The 24,238-nt window shown below is 33.0% G+C and overlaps 1 protein-coding gene and 1 pseudogene across 1 annotated transcript; both read right to left on the bottom strand.

Annotated features, from left to right (window-relative positions):
* Positions 1-7,982: 7,982 nt before the first annotated feature.
* LOC147908056 (uncharacterized) lies at positions 7,983-8,540 on the bottom strand (annotated as a pseudogene).
* An 8,719-nt stretch (positions 8,541-17,259) lies between these two features.
* On the bottom strand, positions 17,260-20,016 carry LOC147908055 (uncharacterized; the record flags this gene model as incomplete). Its single annotated transcript, XM_087411318.1, has 1 exon — positions 17,260-20,016. A coding segment is annotated over one exon (528 nt), but the record flags the coding sequence as incomplete, so codon positions are not given.
* Between the last annotated feature and the right edge of the window lie 4,222 nt (positions 20,017-24,238).

The raw sequence follows: 24,238 nt of genomic DNA, 5'->3' as shown, positions 1-24,238 counted from the left end.
AATCTCAATCTTTTCCTTATTTCTCAGAGTATCTTTTGATAAAACTACCTTCTCTCACCTCATCTCGTAAGAAAATTAACAGCTCTTGCAAAACGCTTTGATATAAAAATCTCAGATTATATTAAAATGCGAGAACGCAGAAGTGTTCTTGCTTTGAAAATCCTCGAGACAGTATCCTCCTCGTATCGTAATGGTCAAGAAGGACCCAAAGAATTCAAAAGGAGAAAGTGTGCAGTAATATTACATCCGCTTACATTTTCAATCCTCTGAAATGTGTGCAAGAGTGTACATACATACGTATGCGCTGATAAATGTCGAACCAAACTCGTCTACGTACGACGCATTCAATTCCTCTTTCCCAGTTCGCCTTTCTCTTCCCTATCTTCTTACCTACGGATATTTTAACTCAGAAAGAGAAGAAACCCAGGAGAGAATGAGACATTGGCGCGAGTGAGAATACATTCTCAAGTTTCACTAGAGGCGGCTGCATCGTAGGGGTGAGGCGAGACGATGGCCGAACTCGAACTTCGGTCGACGATTAATATTTGCACACAATAGGCAAGCACATATTTCCGCGGGATCCTTTCCGGCCTTCTGCAGCCTGGCACTCTTATCTCCCGCCTTACACCAGGGGTCGTCCTAGCGAGAACAGAACGCACATATATATGTGTATGTGCGCATATATACGTGTATATATAAGAGAATGCGTCCATGTATCTTGAGGTCCGTGTACATGATCTCCAGGCTATTACCAGCCACCACTGCTTTTCTCTTTTCTGTGTCGACAATGTCCGCCGTTCTCCGCCGCTGTAATGTGTGGGCATGTATGTGTCATGGCACGGCTGCTGCCTAACGTACGATGCAAGTTTCCATTGTCTCGTCTAACTCGGAGCGCGCCCATTTTCCGTCGTATTCGAGCCCGAAGAGGGACCGAGAAGAAAGAGCAGAAGCGCAAAAGAAGCAAAGAGCGAGAAAGACGGGAAGAATGCTTATAGACAATCACTGACGACTCGAACCTTAAATATCTCCGACGACATTGCCGACCATTTTTCGAGGCTTTAAATCAGAAAGTTTCTCCAGCCCGCGACCAATGTCGCCGCTGTGCACAAGATTGAATCGATTAATAAGATCGCAAGAGAGAGAAAGAGATAAAGAGAAATACTTGGATGGGCTTTTGTTTTGTTGTGGATAATATGTTGTAATATGTCCAATATCGAGTTTTTATTAATCCTTAATTCGTAGTGTTAACTATCGATTTCTTTCATTAATTTATTATCCTTTATATTCTTCGCATAAAGAATGATGTAGAATATACGAAAAAAATTGCTAAGTTAATTGAGAAATATGAAACAAAATGTACTGAAAAAGTCAAGTAACAATAATCACAAGCCAAGATAATAATTACTAAAACTTGATGCAAATAATTTTAATCAAATGTTCAATTCTATTTATCTATTTTATCCACTAATAGATAACGGTCTCTTCCTTTTTACATTTACATTCTACATAATCATCGGAAGGAAGCAGTTTGGCATTAAAACGCTTGCCATGTGTATTGAATAATAAGTCAAATGGGTTAATATGCCGATCGTGGAAGATCGCTCTGATGATTTTGACTTTGACATATGTTGTTAAGATAGAATGACCAGACGTCCCGTTTTAAACAATATTCTCCCGTTTTTTTTAGCCCCGTTATCCCTATAACTTTCTTATTGTTAGTTGCTGCATACGTCCCGTTTTTTCCAATTAATATGTAAACGAAATGTAGAAAAATACGATGCTTGAATTTTGTGCCTTCTGTCTCTAATTGATTGTGTTTGGAAATCATTTTGTTTAGAGAATCTCTTAAGAAGAGCATTTCACAATTCACTTTAAAAAAATGTTAGACTCCTTAGGCAAATAATCATTATCAGACAAATATAAATACGATGCCATGCAAATTGCCCCACAAAATATTGATACAAAATATTGAAGAATCTGGAAATCTGTTACAATCGTCGTACTCTCAACATTTAGCACATAATATTGATTATAACATTACTAACACGGAATATGTATCTTTTCCTGTTTGTTTACTTATCTAAAGTATAGTCTATTATTTAATAATAATTTATATCAATAAAACAAATACAAGTTCAATAGATTTAAACGAGCGTACTAGACGATGATTAATTAATTTATTCTATTATTTCACTTATAAGAAGTATAAAGCACGTGCGTACGTTTCGGACTTAACTTAGCCCTCCTGTATGTGTGAGCAATTCCAAAAGACTTTTACATTAATTAAATATAAATATAAAGGGTCTCATCTCACATACAAATAAAAATAGAAACGCAGATGTTACATAGTGCTCTTGTGGATGTCAGTAAGAAATCAAAATATATGTAATATTCATATTATAAAATTCGTGTTGCAATTCTTCGGTCCGTTTCGAAAACGGATAACATCAAATTATAAAATCCTTTATGTACCACCAACTTTATAGTGTGGATGCATACGATGTCAGAAAACTAATTATGATTATAGACTATATTAAAAGTTAATAAAATTTAAAAAAAAAGGGAAAAGTTACAATTAACAAGAAAAGAATCTTAAAAGAAATCTAAATACATCAAAAACTTAATAGCTTCTAAAAAATTTAGTAATTTTTAGATCTCATATGGACCGTTTTTAGCCCGTTTTTAGCCCGTTCCTGCCCTTTTCTTGCACGTGCGTGCGTGCGTGAGTGCATGCGAGTGTGTGTAGAATACGGTAAAATTGCAAAAATTTTTAAAAGTTTCTCTTATATTATATTTAATTTTACATAAAAACTATTCCTTATTTCTAATTTTTTTTTAGTAGTAGACATTTTTATCAGAATAATGTATTTAATCTTAAACATAATAAACAATACTTGATAAATTAAGTTTTCGATAAATGCGACATGCATACCGAAGTTACTAATTCATCATATACTATGTATATGTACATATACATATATATCGTTTGTGCGTGTATGTGTATGTGTTTATACCTATATCTGTATAATATACATTACATATATTTGTATACAATGTATTAAATATAATTACTTTTGTAAGAAGTACAGGGTTGGCCATATTCGACGGAAAGACCTTGAACCCTATTAAATGATTTTTAAAATGAACAGCAAAAAATGTGTTTTTTTCCCATGATTGAAAAAAAAACATCTTTCCGTCGAATATGGCCAACCCTGTATATAAGCAAGCACAGCACAGCGAATATTGACATAGGAGTTATGTGGCTCAGTAGAAAAGTGGCAGCCTTGTAGAGCAGACTTGAAGACCAGGTCTTGGTTCGAATCTCGACAGGAGCGGAGCTGATTTTCTCGTGCTATAGGTTAGACCTTACTACGAATTACGTAATTTCGAATGGTGAAAACGTGCAATGTGAGTGACGAGTACTAAATGAGTATTTTGCATTCATATACGTTTTTTTATCTCAAATTTACGCAGCACGTATTTACCACTCAAAAATACTCGTAATACGTTTGTATACGTTTTTACCATTCAGATATACTCGTATCCTGCATGAGTGCAATCCGTTTTAACCACTCATTTTTATGGAAAAGTTCCTGTTTGCGGACCTAAAAACGGAGTCATACTCACTGAGTAAAAAATGCACGTTTTCACCACTCAAATTAAGTGTTTCGCGCGGGCTAAAAACGGGCTAAAAACGATGAAAAATGTTTATAAGGATAACTTTGGAATGTATATATGAAGATGTAGAACAAAAAATATTTGTGTGATTGTGATATTTCCATAGTTTCAGATACGAATCCAAAAATATATAACTGGTTATAAATATACATAAAATAATATTACGTGACTGAACAACTGAATAAATTTAGTTATCTTATTGAAAATCAATTACAACTTCGACTGATAAATAATAAACATATCTATTGTACATACTTACACTTATATAATATTTGTAATATATAATAACAAGAGCAACACAGGAACAACTTCAAATTTCAGTTACTCACAAGGGAAGATTCACAACTGTTCGGAACTGATTTGATTCTCCATGAGATATGTTGTAAACACGCAAATCTAAGAGACACGTATTTTTTTATACGTGCGCTAACTCATGTTTAAGAAGTGAAATAACTATTTAAAAAAAAAACGATATTTTTCTTTCAACGCGAATATCGTCAGAAGTATGAAAGAAAAAAAATTTTTAAACAAAAGTTGTACAATTTCAAAAGTACTTTAAAGTTGAAAAAAAAATTTCGCTTATTTTTTTGTTTAACAAAATACCTCCACCATCCATAATTTTCTTAAATTTTCAAATTTTTTTTCATCAAATTAAAGATTATTTTTTAGAATAAAGAATATATATAAAATAAGACCCCTAATAATTGTAAAAATATAATACAGATTTAAGGAGGCTACTTTGGAGTCAGCGCAGTAAGAGATGCGCAATCGACTTACATAATCATTAATAGTATAATATGTATTAAAAGACATTAGTTTGAACGTTTCGGCTATCGGTTTTAGTCATCTTCAGCAAATACATAATTAATATATTAACAAAGAATATATTGTATCCAGTCGGAAAGTGAGAAAAACATAAACATCGTACAAAAAAGTTGCCTGTCTTCTTGGTTAACAAGTGATTGCATTCTAATAAAGTTATTAAGAGTTAAAATTACGTAAAGTTAACATTGAAATTGTATTGTACAAAGAAAGTGCTTAATCTCTCAATCCCATATAACACTATAGTTAAGTATAATACAATATTGAGGAAAAAGATTTGTATAAAACATGTTGTGATGAAACTTAAAAATCGTCAAAATGTATCGAATGTTCTTAACTATTTCTAAGAATGTAATAAACAAGATGGTTTTAAGATAGATACTGAAAGGACATAGAACGATGTTGTCATTGTGTAAGTTAAATCTAAATTTATTTACATTTAAGAATGTCATTATATGTACGATTTAAACCATCTGTCTTTTTGAAAATTGAGACCATTTGTTTGTCGTTTTATATTTATATTTATGATTTCTGAAATCAATCGTTTGTTAAAATATGTTTCTTTAATTTCTGTATTCTTCCAATCAATTTTGTGACTATGATGCAAAGCGTGTTCAGTGTTAACAGAATTAGGACCTTTACATAAATTAAGTTTATGTTCTGTTACTCTTGTAATTAATTTCCTTTTCATTTGATCCACGTAGGATGCATCACTATTACAATTTATTTTATAAACGACGTTTCTTTTTTGCTTTTTTAGCATCAAATCTTTATAAATTTTTACAAATTTATTTAATTTATTCAAACTGAAAAAGGCCGTTCTATGTACATCGCCATTAATTACATTTTTAAATTTATCTGAAATACCTTGCACATATGGAATAGAGAACTATCTTTTTTCCATCTGAACCTTTTTTAAATTATTCTTAGTCGACGAATTTGTTTTTTTAATTAAATGTTTTAGTTTATTAATTATTGCCTTGAGGATAAAATCTATAGGATAGTCATTCTTCAATTCTTGCATCACCAAATCAACTGCTATTGATAATGCTATTGGAGAACCCATGGGGGCCAAATTTTTATCTATATAAAGTTGAAATCAAAAGAAAAATAACTCGAATCTAAAACTTTTACCGCTCCCAAGAATTCTTTTTTATGAATTTTGCAATTTTTTGAAATTAAATCCCATCTTTTGTCAAGAGCTGCAGTAATTAAAGTTGAAAATTTTTTTATAAGACAAGTCTTTATATTCTAAATTAGAAATTTTGAATTTTATATAAATGAGGAAGGGTAACATTATGTTCTAAACAAAGTCTAATAAATCTAACTCTATTCTTATTGTTGTAAATTAATCTTTGACGTTTAATCCAATCTTTAAAAAGTATAACATATAATATTCTAAAAACATGAAAAATATAATTTTAAAAAAATGAGCAATTAAGATGCTTCATTTTTAGCCAAGCTAATGACAATTTAGAATAAAAAATATATACAAAATAGGACTTCTAATAATTGTGAAAATATAATACAGATTTAAGGGTGATGCAAGAATTGGAAAATTGGCATTAAAAAAAAATTGAAAAAATTGAATTTTTATATTCTCTTCTTTTTTAGATACGTCGATGATATCCTTGTTTGCATCCCTCGTCTGAATCCAATAAAATATTACAATTATTTAATTTATACTCCGAGATTCCAATTTACTATAGAAAAAGGAGACAAAAGGAAACAAAATTAATTTTCACTTTGATTATGGATGAGGGTTTCTTAAAAACTGATTGGTTTCAAAAACTTTTTCTGTGAGATTTCTCAATTTCCTCTCTCAGCATCTGATATCTCAAAAAAGGGCACAATTTTAAGTTTAATTAATAGAATCTTCCTTCTTTCACATCCAGAAAAAATTTCATAAAAAAAATTTCATAAAAAAAATTTGACGTTTATAATTAAAATTTTAACGCACAATGACTATCCTATAGATTTTATCCTCAAGGCAATAATTAATAGACTAAAACATTTAATTAAAAGAACAAATTCATCGACTAACAAGAATAATTCAAAAAAGGTTCAGATGGAAAAAAGATAGTTCTCTATTCCATATGTGCAAGGTATTTCAGATAAATTTAAAAATGTAATTAATGGCGATGTACATAGAACGGCCTTTTTCAGTTTGAATAAATTAAATAAATTTGTAAAAATTTATAAAGATTTGATGCTAAAAAAGCAAAAAAGAAACGTCGTTTATAAAATAAATTGTAATAGTGATGCATCCTACGTGGATCAAATGAAAAGGAAATTAATTACAAGAGTAACAGAACATAAACTTAATTTATGTAAAGGTCCTAATTCTGTTAACACTGAACACGCTTTGCATCATAGTCACAAAATTGATTGGAAGAATACAAAAATTAAAGAAAGATATTTTAACAAACGATTGATTTCAGAAATCATAAATATAAATATAAAACGACAAACAAATGGTCTCAATTTTCAAAAAGACAGATGGTTTAAATCGTACATATAATGACATTCTTAAATGTAAATAAATTTAGATTTAACTTACACAATGACAACATCGTTCTATGTCCTTTCAGTATCTATCTCAAAATCATCTTGTTTATTACATTCTTAGAAATAGTTAAGAACATTCGATACATTTTGACGATTTTTAAGTTTCATCATATGTTTTATACAAATCTTTTTCATTTATTCAATATTGTATTATACTTAACTATAGTGTTATATGGGATTGAGAGATTAAGCACTTTCTTTGTACAATACAATTTCAATGTTAACTTTACGTAATTTTAACTCTTAATAACTTTATTAGAATGCAATCACTTGTTAACCAAGAAGACAGGCAACTTTTTTGTACGATGTTTATGTTTTTCTCACTTTCCGACTGGATACAATATATTCTTTGTTAATATAATTAATTATGTATTTGCTGAAGATAGCTAAAACCGATAGTCGAAACGTTCAAACTATAATAATATCTGTTAATACATATTATACTGTTAATGATTATGTAAGTCGATTGCGCACCTCTTATTGCGCTGACTGCAAAGTAGCCTCCTTAAACCTGTATTATATTTTTACAATTATTAGGAGTCTTATTTTATATATATTCTTTATTCTAAAAAATAATCTTTAATTTGATGAAAAAAAAATTTGAAAATTTAAGAAAATTATGGATGGTGGAGGTATTTTGTTAAACAAAAAAATAAACGAAATTTTTTTTTCAACTTTAAAGTACTTTTGAAACTATACAACTTTTGTTTAAAAATTTTTTTTCTTTTATACTTCTGACGATATTCGCGTTGAAAAAAAATATCGTTTTTTTTTTAAATAGTTATTTCACTCCTTAAACATGAGTTAGCGCATGTATAAATAATTGTAAACATCTTATTTACTTGTCATTTATGTAATAATTTCTAAACGTACTTAATAATGAAATAATTTCTAAATATTTATATACAATAAATTTATATTCTGTATCGTTTACTCATTATATTCATACAATAATGATACTCGATGAGAAAATGTTTTACACATAACTTCTTGCACCATAAACATCTTACTACAGCTATATTACTGCAACCTTCAATATCACACGCTGTTGAACTTTTGTCGAAACTAAATTCTACTTCATTTTTAAATTCTTCTGATCTTTCGTTTGTATAACCACGAATATTTAAATAAGTTGTGACATCGCGGAGATGACAATTGATTATGTATCATAGAATGTAATTTTATTATATTATTTCTTTCATGTAAATTTATATTACTTTTCAATAGTAAAATAATATCTGAAAATCTTTTAGCAAAATTTTTCCAAATTCTGAATCCGTAAACATTTAATGATTGTATTTTTCTTGTAGTGCCTTTCGGTATAATCATAGTAGTGACGTAGGAAACATAGAAATATGTTTTCCTGCAAGTGTTAAATCTGAAATAATATTGGGATAATATCCTGTCCATGAATCGATAAGAAGAACGCTATTAGAACCAATGTTTGGAAAATAAACTTCTTCTAATCACATTTTAAAATGATCTGTAAGAAATATAAATGTTAAATTAATTATAATATTATTTTACGTTATGAGATTAAATAAAATATAAAATATATCATAGAAATGACACAAACATTATAATTTCATTATATTTTTGTTTATGCAAATTTATATTATTTACTTTTTAATAGTAAAACAGTATCTGAAAATCTCTGTTGTGAAAGGAAATTTATTTAATTATCTAAAGTCATTTTACCAGATTTAGATGCTTTTACAATAACATTTATTGGTGTAAATAAGATTTCTTGTACTTGGTTCAAATATATCATTAATTTCTTTTAATATAAGGAGTATGACTTTGCTCATACGGTTTTTTTCCGAAATTCGAGGCTTTATTGTAAAAAACTGGTTATACATTTATGATTCAAAGTATTGTCCATCGCTGGCCACTACTTTTTCCCATCTTTCGGGCAGCATACGAATCCCGCGTCGAAAAAACTGGTCATCTTTTGAAGCGATCCACGAATCGATCCAATTTTTTACTTCTTCATAAGACCGGAAGTGCTGGTCAGCCAGGTCGTGTGCCATTGATCGAAACAAGTGATAGTCAGAGGGAGCAACGTCTGGAGAATACGGCGGGTGGGATAGGACTTCCCATTTCAACGTTTCCAAGTATGTCTTGACCACTTTCGCAACATGGGGTCAAGCATTGTCATGCTGCAAAATCACTTTATCGTGTCTCTCGTTGTATTGCAGCCGTTTGTCTTTCAATGCTCGGCTCAAACGCATCAATTACGTTCGATACTGATCGCCTGTGATTGTTTCAGTCGGTTTTAACAGCTCATAATATACTACGCCGAGCTGGTCCCACCAAATACAGAGCATGATCTTGGAGCCGTGAATATTCGGTTTGGCCGTCAACGTGGAAGCATGGCCGGGAACTCTCCATGATTTTCTGCGCTTGGGATTATCGTAATGAACCCATTTTTGAACAAACGTCGTTCAACATCTCTCGGCTTCAACTCGTACGGCACCCAATTTCCTTGCTTCTGAATCATTCCCATGGCTTTGAGACGTTTTGAAATGGCTGATTGAGTCACTCCTAATGATCGTGCCAATTCTTCTTGATTTTGACAAAAGTCTTGATCAAGTAATGCCTCCAATTCTGCATCTTCGGAAACCTTCTCTCTTCCACCGCTATGCTGGTCTTCGACGTGAAAATCACCGTTCTTGAAGCGTTGAAATCACTCACGACACGTTCTTTCACTAATAGCGGCCTCACCATAAGGATTTGAGAGCATTCGATGAGCCTCAGCCGCAGATTTCTTCATATTGAAGCAGAACATTAAAACCTCCCGCAAATGACAAGAATTTGGTTCGTAAACTGACATTTTCAATCGAGAATAACTTTATGATGCAGACACAAATCGACTGATGTTTCTAATGGGATTATGTTGACAGATACCCAAGTTTATTGTGTGACGTCTATGATCTATTTATTTCGATCACCACTTACCGCTAAAGCCATCTATACGAAAACCGAATGAGCAAAGTCATACACCTAATATTTAATATATTTAATAACTATATTATTTTTTTTAATAATTCAATCTATTTTTAAATAATTATTATAAACAATTTTTTAAAAATTTATTTTTTAAAGATTCAATCTTATACAATAATTTTATTATAAAAGAATGGATTTGAAATAAAATTACTTTTAATTTTTATTCATAGAAGAAATTAATAGGTCAATTCTAAGCAGAATCGTAAGACTCGTAATTTGTTCTCGTAAAACTTATAATCAGTAAGAATTTATAACCAGTATTCTAATTTTATACGTATCGTAAGATGTAAGATTATTCGTAAATATTTATGATTTCTTGTAAAGTCTTATAACTAATAAAAAACTGTCTGTAAAAATATAGTATAAAGGTATAAACACTTCAAAATTCTTATAAATCTTATGAGATATGTTACGAACCTTACAATTTTGTTTAGAATTTAAACATAAATGTTCAAAAACAGAATTAATATATATATCTTAAAAATATGTATCTTAAAAATATTTGAGTGACATGTTGCCGTACATGTGTTCTGAAAATATGTGATCTTTATATTTAATTTTAACAATTCTATTTTTTAAGTTTTAGTATGTTCAACAAAGCTTCAGTGCAATGTTTCAGTTTGCTTTTCATGATTAACAACGCTGCATCTTTATCACTTTGCGAGTGACTTAGAACATGTGAGCTAATTATATTTGTGTCATTCTTGCTGAGGAGGATTCCAAAGAGAGTCGAAACGTTCAAAACAAAAAAGACATCAATCCAATATCTGAATATTGATCGTTCACTTAATAATTGCGCCGTTTATTGTTGTTGACTCTCATTAGCCTATTATATTTATCTTTTTGCATTGTTTATCTTAAAAATATTATATTTAGAAAATCTAAATACATATACATATTATACATACGAGAACAAATCAATAAGTACCCGTGTTAGTAATGAAGACACAAGGTTTTCACAAAAATTTTTTTTTATTTTTCAACGTAATCCCCTTTTAGGAGGATATACTTTTCCCAACGCTTCTGCCATTTTTTTAATCCCTCAGAAAAATTGTCGAACTCTGCAAAATAGGCCTCTGTTTCGGCGATGACCTCCTTATTCGACGAGAATTTCTTTCCACCGAGCCATTTTTTCAAGTTTGGAAACAAGAAAAAGTCACAGGGGGCTAAATCCGGAGAGTACGGTGCGGCAGCAATTTGTAGCGCAATTCGACCAATTTGGCTGTGGCGACTACGGAGGAGTGAGCCGATTTTGATGGAATAACTTTTTTTTCGTCAAATGGGGACGTTTTTTCTTCAATTCAACATCGAATCGGCCCAATAAGTCAGCATAGTACTGTGATAGTTTTTCCTTTCCCTATGTAATCAATGAAGATCACGTCTTGCGCATTCCAAAAAACAGTGGCCATCACTTTTCCGGCCGATGGGACCGTCTTGGCCTTCTTCGGAGCACGTTCGCCGGGTAAGATCCACTGTTTTGACTGTTGCTTGGTCTCCGGTGTGTAATAATGAATCCATGTTTCATCAACGGTTACGACGCAAAAACTCGTTCGGACTGCGCTTAAACAGATCCAAACACTGCTTATCCCTACGTTTAGTGACGATAGCATAGACGATAGGCGAGATAAAATAAATCGCAGAACTCTTAGTAGAGTCACTCTCAGACGGAAATTCTTCCTTACGTCATACGACAGTAGCATTTTTAATCCTGAAGAAAATTATGGAGATAACACAGCCATAGAAATGCACCGCACTCCGCCTAGTGCAAAGCGACAAGCACCAACAGCCCCGTCCGGAGAATTAGGGCAAGCTGTAATGGAACTACAGTTACCAGCTGGAAACGACCATAATGATTTGCAAACAGATTCCTTACGCAACATAATGTTGGAAATTAGAGAACTCCGGGAAGAAATGAAAGCCATGCATAAGAATCGATAAACTAGAAGATCATCGAAATACTCAGCACGCAACACACGCGCGGAACGATTACCGCTTAGGCAGCATTTACGGACATATGACCGAGGACGTACGCTACCAATATCCACATGTAAACGAATATATGAAACTTAAAGAAGCACGAGAAATGATACTCGAATTCAATGGAAATTCATAGGCTAAACTAAAAAAATTTCTAAGCGCATGTTCAGCGCACTTAGAAGTGTTCATATACTATGAAAACCATAAATCCAATAGATGAACGAACGTTACTAGATACTACTATATTGTGCACCAAGTTAAGGGGATGCTGGAGCGAAGGCTGAAGTTAATCAAGGTCGATATTATAGGTTTTTATTTCCAATGTATAAGATGCTTATGCCCTCTGAGTTAATATGATCATGCAGGAAATTCGATCGATTAATTATCGATATTTTTATTCCGTTTCCTATATTATCATCTTAGTAGGAACGTGTATTAGGGTCGATTCCACAAATATAAAATTTATTTTGGAAAATTTTCCAATTTTAGAATTGAGAAAAAAATAAACCGTAATTGAAGTTAATCTTATATTTGTAGAATTGGACCTTAGAAATACAATTGTATTATGTACACATGCAGTATAGGCCGTGTTCCAATATATATCACCAGTATTAAAAATCTATAATATACATAAAGTACAGATTTTTAACTTTAATAGCTATACCGATACGCGAAGCCGTAGTAGCACTTTTTCCTTACGTCTAATGTCATTTTAGGTAATAATAATATAATATCAATAAATGAATACTACATTGCACATACATAATGTAATTCTTTTTCATGAATATCCATATACCGGGTGTCTCAGAGCACCCGTACCACCCTTTTAAAAGGTAGGGATGTGTTTGTACAAAAAAATGGTTCAGACAAAATTTGCAGGATTTCGGGAGATCTATCTGATGGTAACCTTGAATTTGACCTTGAGGTCGACCTTGGGCATAACTCAAGGTCAAAGTACCGTTTTACAAATGTAAACCCTTATTCATGACATCACAAATGAAAATAGCGGAAAATTTTACGTCCGAATACGTTATCAAGTCTAGGTCAAAATTACCCTTAGAGGTCATGTGGAGGTCAAGTTACTTTTAGAGCACCCGTACCAACCTTCTAAAAGATATGGATGTGTTTGTACAAAAAATAGTTCAAACTTCACAATACTAGGTATTTACATAGCTATGATGCATCCATCTGCTGGTGAATTTGAATTCTACCTTTAGATTCATTTGTAGTCATGTACATCGATTTTTAAAGATTCCTAATTATCAAGATCTTGAACAGTCGATGCCGCCTGTGTCAGCGTTACCCAAGATGTACCACGTGGAGGTCACAAGGTCGGACTTACACCTCGTCGGGGTGCTTTTTTAAGGTGGTTCCCCTTGCCGTCACCTTTGTTCGTACGCATGTGTTCAGTCTAAATTTTCGAAGTGTCCTCCACGTACATGTATGCAGGCTGTTATTCTTCGTTGAAAATCATCCATCACCAGACGAATTTCGACAAGATCTAGAGACTGAATGGCTTTTCGAATTCTGTTCTTCATGTCTTCTGAAGTCGTAGGTCGTTCGCGGTATACGAGCTCTTTTATTCTTCCCCATAAAAATCCAAAATTGTAAGATCCGATGATCGTGGTGGCCAGTTATGTGGACCATATTTACCTATCCATTGGCCGCGAAATATGCGGTTCAGTTGTTGACGAGCAATGACAGACGTGTGGGCTGGACATCCATCCTGTTGAAACCACATATTTAGACGTAGTTGAAGTGGAATATCTTCAAGTAAACGTGGGAGTTCGTTTTCGAGTAAATCGACATACAGAAAACGGTTTAGATTTTCTTCAAAGAAAAATTTACTCGAAAACGAACTCCCACGTTTACTTGAAGATATTCCACTTCAACTACGTCTAAATATGTGGTTTCAACAGAATGGATGTCCAGCCCACACGTCTGTCATTGCTCGTCAACAACTGAACCGCATATTTCGCGGCCAATGGATAGGTAAATATGGTCCACATAACTGGCCACCACGATCACCGGATCTTACAATTTTGGATTTTTATTTGTGGGGAAGAATAAAAGACCTCGTATACCGCGAACGACCTACGACTTCAGAAGACATGAAGAACAGAATTCGAGAAGCCATTCAGTCTCTAGATCCTGTCGAAATTCGTCGGGTGACGGATGATTTTCAACGAAGAATAACAGCCTGCATACATGCACGTGGAGGACACTTCGAAAATCTAGATTGAACACATGCGTACGAACAAAGGTGACGGCAAGGGGAACCACCTTAAAAAAGCACCCCGACGAGGTGTATGTCCGACCTTGTGACCTCCACGTGCATCTTGGGTAACGCTGACACAGGCGGCATCGACTGTTCAAGATCTTGATAATTAGGAATCTTTAAAAATCGATGTACATGACTACAAATGAATCTAAAGGTAGAATTCAAATTCACCAGCAGATGGATGCATCATAGCTATGTAAATACCTAGTATTGTTTGAACTATTTTTTGTACAAACACATCCATATCTTTTAGAAGGTTGGTACGGGTGCTCTAAAAGTAACTTGATCTCCACATGACCTCTAAGGGTAATTTTGACCTAGGCTTGATAATGTATTCGGACGTAAAATTTTCCGCTATTTTCATTTGTGATGTCATGAATAAAGGTTTACATTTGTAAAACGGTACTTTGACCTTGAGTTATGCCCAAGGTCGACCTCAAGGTCAAATTCAAGGTCACCATCAGATAGATCTCCCGAAATCCTACAAATTTTGTCTGAACCATTTTTTTGTACAAACACATCCCTACCTTTTAAAAGGGTGGTACGGGTGCTCTGAGACACCCAGTATATATTATATATATATATATATATATATATATATATATATAATGAGTATATCTGTACACATAAAATGAGAATTTATCAGAGAATTCGTAATTTGATTATCTTTTTAAGATGTTACATCTGATCATCTGCGTTTGATTCTCGTTAGCTTTAATTTATATTAGTTGTATGTGTACTCTGATATTGAAAATATAAAAGCATATATCACTAATATCTGTATATTTGACCATAAAAAAACATATCTCTTTTTATTTTTTCAACGTAGAAAAAAGAAGATCAGTACACCTTTTTGTTACACGTAACAAAAAGAGATGAAGTAGCTACACACGTACGTGAATATGAATTAGAAATATATTTTATGTTTTGTAATGTGAGTACATCATAATGCACATAAAATATAATTCTATTATTCACTAATGTGTCTATATTATATCTGCATGAAAAGCTAAGTATGAGCTAAATATGATATAACTTCTATCTCTCTTTTATGGGCCTTCTACAATAAGCCATTAGTTACAAATCAGAAGTCAGAAGCTAAAAATTGATCAATCATAGTCAATTTTTCTGACTTCTTATTTATGGCTGATTTATGGCTTATAATTGTAAAAGGCCCATAAACATAATAAAAAGAGATGGAATAGCTACATATGTATGTGCAATATATTTACGTACTGACAATACATGTTACATCCTAAGTTAAAATGGTATTGAGAATAAAGGAAAAAGTGCTATTACATTAAACGTATATACATGTATTTCAAATACATGGTTACATCCGAAGATATATCTAAGTCACAGTCAGAATGTATTATAGTAAAAATATACTCATTGTAACTTGCTGTTAGTCAACGTACACATTGATCTATAAGTGTATACATTTGCTAAAACATTTTGCTTTGAATATGATATACTTATATACATTTCATAAACATACAGCATCGTACGAAAATTATGCATGTGACTATTGATGGTATAATGTATGTTATATATATGTATAACTTTTCTATGATTGAATTACGGCCATTCTTGTGCTATAAGGTCATTACATAACGTTTTTAGAAAAAACGTTTCAGACAAAAGTTATAAGGTTTCAAAGAAGCTGTTTATTGATATTCAGTCTTTTTTTTTCTTCATTAGTTTCTTTGTTTTCATTATGTCAAGCAATCAGCTTTTGATTCGATCATGACAGTGCTATTCACATTTCTTTAATTGCAGACGCAAAATTCTACAAGTTGATTCCGTAATTGTATTTTACCAAATTTGATAATCGAATGCCTCTGCCAGTAAATTAAAAATAGTCAGTCCATGATGAAAGCCTCTGACATTTATCTATAACTAGTCAAAGCACGATTTACAGCTGTGGCATTTTGTTATAGCTAGCCAGCTCACGATTAACGCCTCTGAAAGTAAATTAAAAATAGTCAGCCACGATGAATGCCTCTGACATTTGTTTATAACTAGCCAAAGTACAATTAAGGGGGGAAACCACAGTAAAAGTTTGAAAAAATCGAAAAAATTTTTTTTCGCTTATAAGGTGCTTTAGGGTCTTAAGAATAACATACCATAGGATCCTCAACATTCTGATCTCGCACCTAACGCCCGAGACCACGCCGAGTTTTTGCAGACCGCCTCTATGAACATGGTACATAAAATACATGGAAAATCGTAAACTATATCTCGTTAACTATCACGTTTTGAAATCATTTTTGCTATTATATATTAATGAGAAAGGTATATGATTAACTCTTTCAGTTATAACATCGTGTGAGACTCGTGATAAAGAAATCGGGCCAAACATAAGTATCATTGATGAGAGCCGTGGTACGTCTATCGAGCCAAACATAAACAACATGTTCCAGGCTGTTAATTATGGCACGCACCATCGTAACTTAAATCGTAGGGCAAAGGATTAATATAATTTAATAAAAATTATGTATTATCTAGAATGTCTCTTTCCTCCTTATGATACACGCCAAGCGGCCGAGATCATCGAGAAAATATTTTCGCTAGAAACAAGCGATCACAGAGAGACAGACTCATTGTTTTGCTAGACGAGCCCAGTTCGGCGTGTCTGCGTGGAGACTCACCGATTACAATCGAAGCTTCTATCCGTTTTTATTTTTTCTCTGTCTCTCTCTATCGAAATAACAGAAATTGAAAGAATTTTAAATCACGAATACGGTTGCCAGTTCTCCGTTTTTTTTTTCGGTTTCTTGGACTAATATTCTAATATTCAATATTCCAGCAGATGTGAAAATCTCCAATCTTTGTCGTCTGCTGGAATACTAAATATTAGTCCAAGCAACCGAAGTCTGGCAAAAAAAAAACGGAGAGCTGGGAACCGTGTTTGTGAATTAAAATTCTTTCATTTTCTTTTTATTAAATTATATTAATCATATATCTTTCTCATTAACGTAGCAAAAATGCAAATGCAAAAATGATTTCAAAACATAAACATTGATGAGATATACAATAGTTTAAGACTTTCCGTGCGCTATATGTACCGTGTTCGTCGAGGTGATCCGCAAGAATTCAATGTGGTCTCGGGCGTTGGGTGCAAGATCAGAATATTGAAGATCTTATGTTCGATCCTGCTTTTTTCTTTTTTTCATAATTTTTTTTTAATTAATAACGTTATTAATAAACCTATTATTCCAAATATACTTTTTATAAAATTACAGAAATTATATACGTGTATTTCAATGTGCTCGAAATTAGTTGCGCATTTCGGGCCGATTTCTGAAATACTGTCTATTTTTCCTTCACAACCGCTTGACTCTTGACGGCCGAACCGGTCACGCGCGGACGTGCAGTATAAGAGTCTCAAGAACGTCACAGTATAAGGAACAATATACTACGACCATACCTTCCAGCAAATTGTCATGAAAATAAAATAAAATAAAATAAAATATTTTCCTTTCTACATAATATTGTATTTAATATTGTATTTTCTTAATAATGGTGATTGAACATCATAATAACTTAATGCATTTTAGTGAATGTAATGTATTTTTAAAATATTACTTTATTATTTTTATGATACATTTATACAGTTTCAAAGGGCTACTGATCACATTTTTGTGCCACAGAATGTAATATAGAATTTCAGTTTATATCTGCGCGTCATATATCTGGTCATCTATTTGTATTTTTTTTTTAGTGGAATAAACCTGGAGAATGCACTTAAATAATGTATCAATAATAGAACTTCAAAGATAATAGAGAGTTTTTACAATAACGTAGATTTAGATACGGTGAACGCCTTTTCTTAATTAGTCGCTAAGGAAAAGATAATGTGACCATGATATCGATTATGTATCTTTTTTCTTAGAGTGAAAAATAAAAATTTTTTATATGTATGTGTGTATATATATATATATATATATGCATACATATATCGTTTTGCGTGCGCTGTATGTGTCAGAAAACAACGGCGTTATACAAGTCAATCAGTTGTAACCGGTATGACCCGTGTTCACTGTATCATTGCCGCGCAACAGAACTGTCAATTCAGTGTAGTGTAGTAGGTTGTTTTACACACAACCATATATATGTATGTGTGTGTGTGTGTGTGTGTGTGTGTGTGTATTTATATAGTCCACAAAATAGAAAAAAATGTAGTAGCAGAATATTGTCTGCCTTTGGTAAGAGAAGGTTATGGGTGCTTTCTAACAAGCGACTCAGTACAATACAGTATCTCATTCTTGTATTGGCAACAAGATTGTAATGATACACCGTGTCACACTATGTCTCTTGCTGGAAGGCACTTTAAAAGATCAAAATTGCTTATTGTGATGTGTGTTTCTTATTGGAAGGTACTCTATAAAGCCAGCATGGAAAAGGTTAGCATCTTTATATCATTCATGAAAATATCACCTTTATTTATCATACAAATGATATAGTTATAACAATAATTTGCGCTTTGTTTAAGATTAGATCCAATGTCAGAGGCGTTCATCGTGGGCTGACTATTTTTAATTTACTGCCAGAGGCGTTAAGAGGGGAAACCACAGTAGAGCACGAAAAAGTAAGTATATTTTCGGGAATTTTTTTTGGCTCAATGAAATGATCAATCAAAAATTTGTAAAATAAGCATTATAATATTATGAATGAAGTACAAATAAGAATTTTTTCATACATTTTTGGTACAAAATGGCGGCTGTGCCGCACTTGTCCGATGGCGCCTATTTTTGAAGGAGGGACCATGGGCGGACATCTAAAGTCCTTAATTTTTGACCTGGAACAAAAAATGACAGTTTTTTAGGTTCTATATATCAATAGTTATGGAAGTACGTAGGATTTTTTCGATATATTAATTTTTCGCAAAATGGTGCACGTTTTAAAGAAAACTTGCAAATTTAATAAAAAAAAACGCCATAAAATTGTTGATAAAAAAAACCATGTAATATAAAAAAAAATCCTACGCACTTCCATAGAGAAAGGTATTCTGAATATACTGTCAAAATTTGAAACCGATCGGTAAAGATTTATTCGAGTTATGTGTCCGCTCAGTTAAAAAAAAATGGTTTCGAGAAAAACGCGTTTAAAGTTTTAAGTACTGTAAAATCATATAATATTTTTATATACCTCTAATCTGCGATGCCTGCGCCATACAATTGGCCTTCTTCATCTATCTCCTGCTCTTGTTTGGCCTTTCGAATTGTTTTCAGATCGATGCGGGCCTGTTTTGCGCCCTCACTCAAAGATCGTTCCGCTTTCTGTATGCGTTTCTCATCCAAGTCCATGCATAGTTCGTGACTTTTTGGGCCAATTTTCATGTCCATGACCTGGATTATATGTAAAATTGATATTAATCCGTCATTAAAAACACACGAAGCGATGTTCGTAGCAATGTCAATGATTATTTTGCCGGAATTCATAGTTTTCGGAGCCATCGCCCACACTGTCGAATTGAAGCTCTCATTGCTGTTTTGAGTGAAACCCCCGATGCAGCGAGTGAGAAGATCATCCGTAGTGAGTTGTTCGTAAACTGGCTTAATTGCTTCATGAACTATATCAGATATTAGTGATTTGTGCGTATAGGTAGCCAAAGTGTTAAAAGATTTCGCCCTTTGCCACGAGCATTTTCTCCAGTCGGGCAATCGTCGTGTTGGGGATGGTTATCCGTAGATATTTTGTGAAGTAATGTGGCCCATATAGCTGTCTTCATTTTTTCGATTGATTCGCAATTTCTACGAATAGCTAACCCGAAATATATTGACAGTTCGTCGATCAGTTTGCCTTTTCCTCCCAAGCCTTTTCTTCAAATTACGTGATACCTATAGGCATTCTTAAGTACTATAGACTTTTCGGAGGGAAGTTTCTTCTCCATCGACTGCCATTATACCTGCTCCCGTACTCATAAATTACAGCGCGCGCCGGAATCACAAAAGGCGCTCGGAGCATACCTGAGAAGCGTTGCCGCAGAATGGAAAATTTGGGTATTCCGAAATTTTTGCGGCACTCCATCTTTTCAATCCTGCTTTTTCCTTTTTTTTCTTAATTTTTTTTTTAAACAAATAACGTTATTAATGAACATATTACTCCAAATATATTTTTATCAAATTATAGAAATTATATGTGTACTTCAGTGTGCTCAGAACTAGTTACACATTTCGAGCCAATTTCTCAAGTGCTGCCTATTTTTCCTTTACAACCGCTCAACAGTTGACGGCTGAACCGTTGGATCGCGCGCGGACGTGCATCTCAACATGAAAATTATCATGACAACATTTTAGCATGAAAATTATCATAAAAATATTTTCCTTCGTACATAATTGTTATTTTCTTAATAATAGTGATTGAACATTAATAAGTATAAGTACATTTTACTAAATATTATGTACTTTTAAAATATTTACTTTATTATTTTTATACATTACATTGATACATTCGGTTTTCTTTCAAAGAGCTACTGACCACGCTTATGTGCAAAATGTAATATCTTTTAATATAGAATACTGATAATATCAATTTAAGACTAATAAGAGTCGATACAGAACGAGATGCGTAATTTTAAACTGGAATGACTCAACTTCAGTAACTCCGTGATGTCTTCTTTATTCAACATGTGAATAAAGAAGGCATGTTGAATAAAGAAGACATCACAGAAGACTAAGGAAAGTAAAGGATTAATAATTTGCTATAAGGTACGGTATTTCTTAGTGCAACGCTCCTGAGATACACATCCGCACGCGATCCGGTGCAGCTCAGCCGTCGAGCATTGAGCGGCGGCGGTGGGGGGAAAGAAGGCGATGCTTCAAAAGTCGACCCAAAATTGGTGGATTACAAGGTTAAATGTTTAGTATATCTAGATGACATAGTCGTGTACGGAGTCGATTTACAAGAGCACAATGCGCGGCTCGTCGAAATATTCAATAAGCTGAGACAGCATAAACTAAGCTCCAATATCCAGATTTCATACGAGAATTTCTTGTGACTACCGACGCATCTGATTACGCGATCGGGACTATACTCTCTCAAGAGACTATACTCTCTCAAGGGACTTTAGGTCAAGACAAACCAATAACATACGCTAGTCGCATAATGTCAAGAGCGGAGAATAATTACAACACTACCAAAAAAGAATTATTAGCCATCGTTTGAGCAATTAAGCATTACCGACCGTATGGCACAAAATTTAAAATAGTAACTGACCATAAGCCTTTAGTTATTTAATGTAATTAACCCTGAATCAAGATTAATCCGATGGAGACTCAAATTAGAGGAATACGATTACGAGATTATTCACTGTGCAGGCAAGATGCATATGAACGTGAACGCATTAAGCCGATGCATAAATACCATTACTCATCAGAAGACACGTCAAAAGAAGACACACACGAGAGAAATAGCGATAAAATGAACGAATATAACGATGTAGATAAACAATGAATACTTTATGAATACCACCTTTAGGAAGACATCAAGGAACGGAAAGAACTATTAAACGGATTCGATTAAAACACAATTGATCAGGATTAACTAAATGCGTAGAAAATTATATCGCGAGATGCGAGACATGCCAGAAAAACAAATTAAAAAGGAAAACAAAGGCGCCGCTGGAAAGATACGGCTCAATGACCCTTCGAGAAATGTGCTTTAGACATCGTCGGCCCATTAACGCTGAGCAACTATAAATAAATATATATATATATTAAAAATAAATATATATTAATCTTCCAAGATAATCTCACTAAATTCAGTAAAGCTATACCCATATCAAATCAAGAAGTCGCCGAAATAGCAAAACAATTTACACTCAAAATTATTTTTAAATATGAAATACCTGACGAAATATTGACCGATCAGGGCATAAACTTCATAAGTGAAATGTTGAAAAATATCTGTAAACTATTAAAAATCAGTAAAGTACAAACCACTTCATATCATCCTGAAAGCAATGGTGCGTTAGAACGCTTTCATCCTAACAGAGTACTTGCGACATTACATTAACACGGATCAAACGGACTGGAAATGAATTCCATACGCTACGTTCACATAGCTACTCCACATGCAGCAACAGAGGTATACTCCATTCGAACTAATTTTTTGATATCAAGGAACGTTACCCTCTGCACTGACAAAATCTCCAAATCCTACGTACTATTATGACGATTAAGCCAAGGAGTTAAAAGAGTGACTAGGGGCAACCAATCGAATCGCTAGAGAACATATAATTAAAGTTAAACTAATCGCCAAACAACAATACGATAAAGATACTAAAGCTATCTCATTCAAACTAGGAGACAAGGTATTGCTCCACGACGAAACTCTAAGAGGTCGATCGAAAAAATTAGATTCATTATGGACAGAACTATACGTAATTCGAGAAACTATCAGCTGTCAATTACAAGATAAAAATAGGATGAAAAATTAAATGTATATATATCAATCGCCTGAAAGTATTTATCGAACATTAATAGAATACAGAAGAATGGAAGGAAGATGAAAATATATATATAAGTTATGTTTAAGCATACGTATCTATCTCACCTTATTCTCGTACCTCCTCCTCTGAGGATTCGCTGAGAGATTCAATGAAGTTCAACAAATTTTGAACCTCCCAGTCAGTAAATTCAACATCGTCCACAACCTCGTCTTGATTTACAACATCATGAACTGAATATTCTGAATAATAAACAGCAAACACTTCATCATGTCATGGCAAATCAATTAAAAATTCTAAACACCGCAATCGCATATGTCGATAAATTAGAAGAAGTAACTAGCTACAATGCTCAATTACTTTTTAACATTACCACCAGAATAAATTGCAAACAGGACTCTCACTTAAGAGAGAAGATGGAATATTTTCTTATACTAAAGGCCATTATTACGGACATCTTGCAAGATATAAATTGTACTATCGACTTCACTTTTGTTAAACAAGGAAGACTACATCCTGGGATTACACAAATAAATAAAATCGTAACCAGCCTGAAAGAAGCTCAAGTACATTTGCCATTAGGATTCCATTTCTCTTTCAGGATCCTTATCAAATTGGCTTGAAATAGAAAAATGCATCACTGTCAGTATATTATGACGGACCAAATATACATACCATTTTGAAATTCCCGCTAATTCCTTATCCGAAATATGCTATACTCATACCATTATTCACACCCGACCACAATAATGTATTTACTCTGACTGAAATAAATCAGACCATTATAGCAGTAGATAGCGAAAATCAGCATTATATGACGTTAACACGCGAAGATTTAAGCATAAGATAAACAAATTAACTATACTTATATCTGCGAACACAATCCTATATATACCACGAAAACACAAATTATGTGAAATTCAAATGTATGTGCAAAATTCTAATTCTAAGATATTATGTAACACGCGATATATTAAATTTAATCATTCCATATGAATAACCCTCGAAAATCAACGAACATGGCTATATTCCACTCCTTACAAGAAGAACAAACAATTACTACGGACTATAAAATTCGCGAAGAATATAGAACGAAAATTGTAAGAGCGGGACAAATTGTGCTATACGGAGAATGTAAATCAACAACTGCGGACATGTAAAAACAATAGGAACCATCAAAGTTACAACCATTCAAATTCGCTTACCAGAATACAATTTATCCGTTTGCGAAAGCAGCTAGAGCATAAGGACTTAAGCCAACTGGAAGTAATAAAATTAAAATATATTTAATTTTTCATCCTATTTTTATCTTGTAATTGACAGCTGATAGTTTCTCGATAATTTCGTATAGTCCTGTCCAATGAATCTAATTTGACGGAATTAATGGATCTAAGCGTCAAACTACAAGATTTAACAGCAGAATTTAAAAACGCAGAGATTCATCACTTCTG

The sequence above is a fragment of the Acromyrmex echinatior genome, chromosome 11, assembly GCF_024713525.1.
Source record: "Acromyrmex echinatior isolate Ae372 chromosome 11, ASM2471352v2, whole genome shotgun sequence".
NCBI classification, from domain to species: Eukaryota; Metazoa; Arthropoda; class Insecta; order Hymenoptera; family Formicidae; genus Acromyrmex; species Acromyrmex echinatior.
Note: the sequence above shows the minus strand (reverse complement) of the source record. Positions and strands in the feature narration are given on the sequence as shown.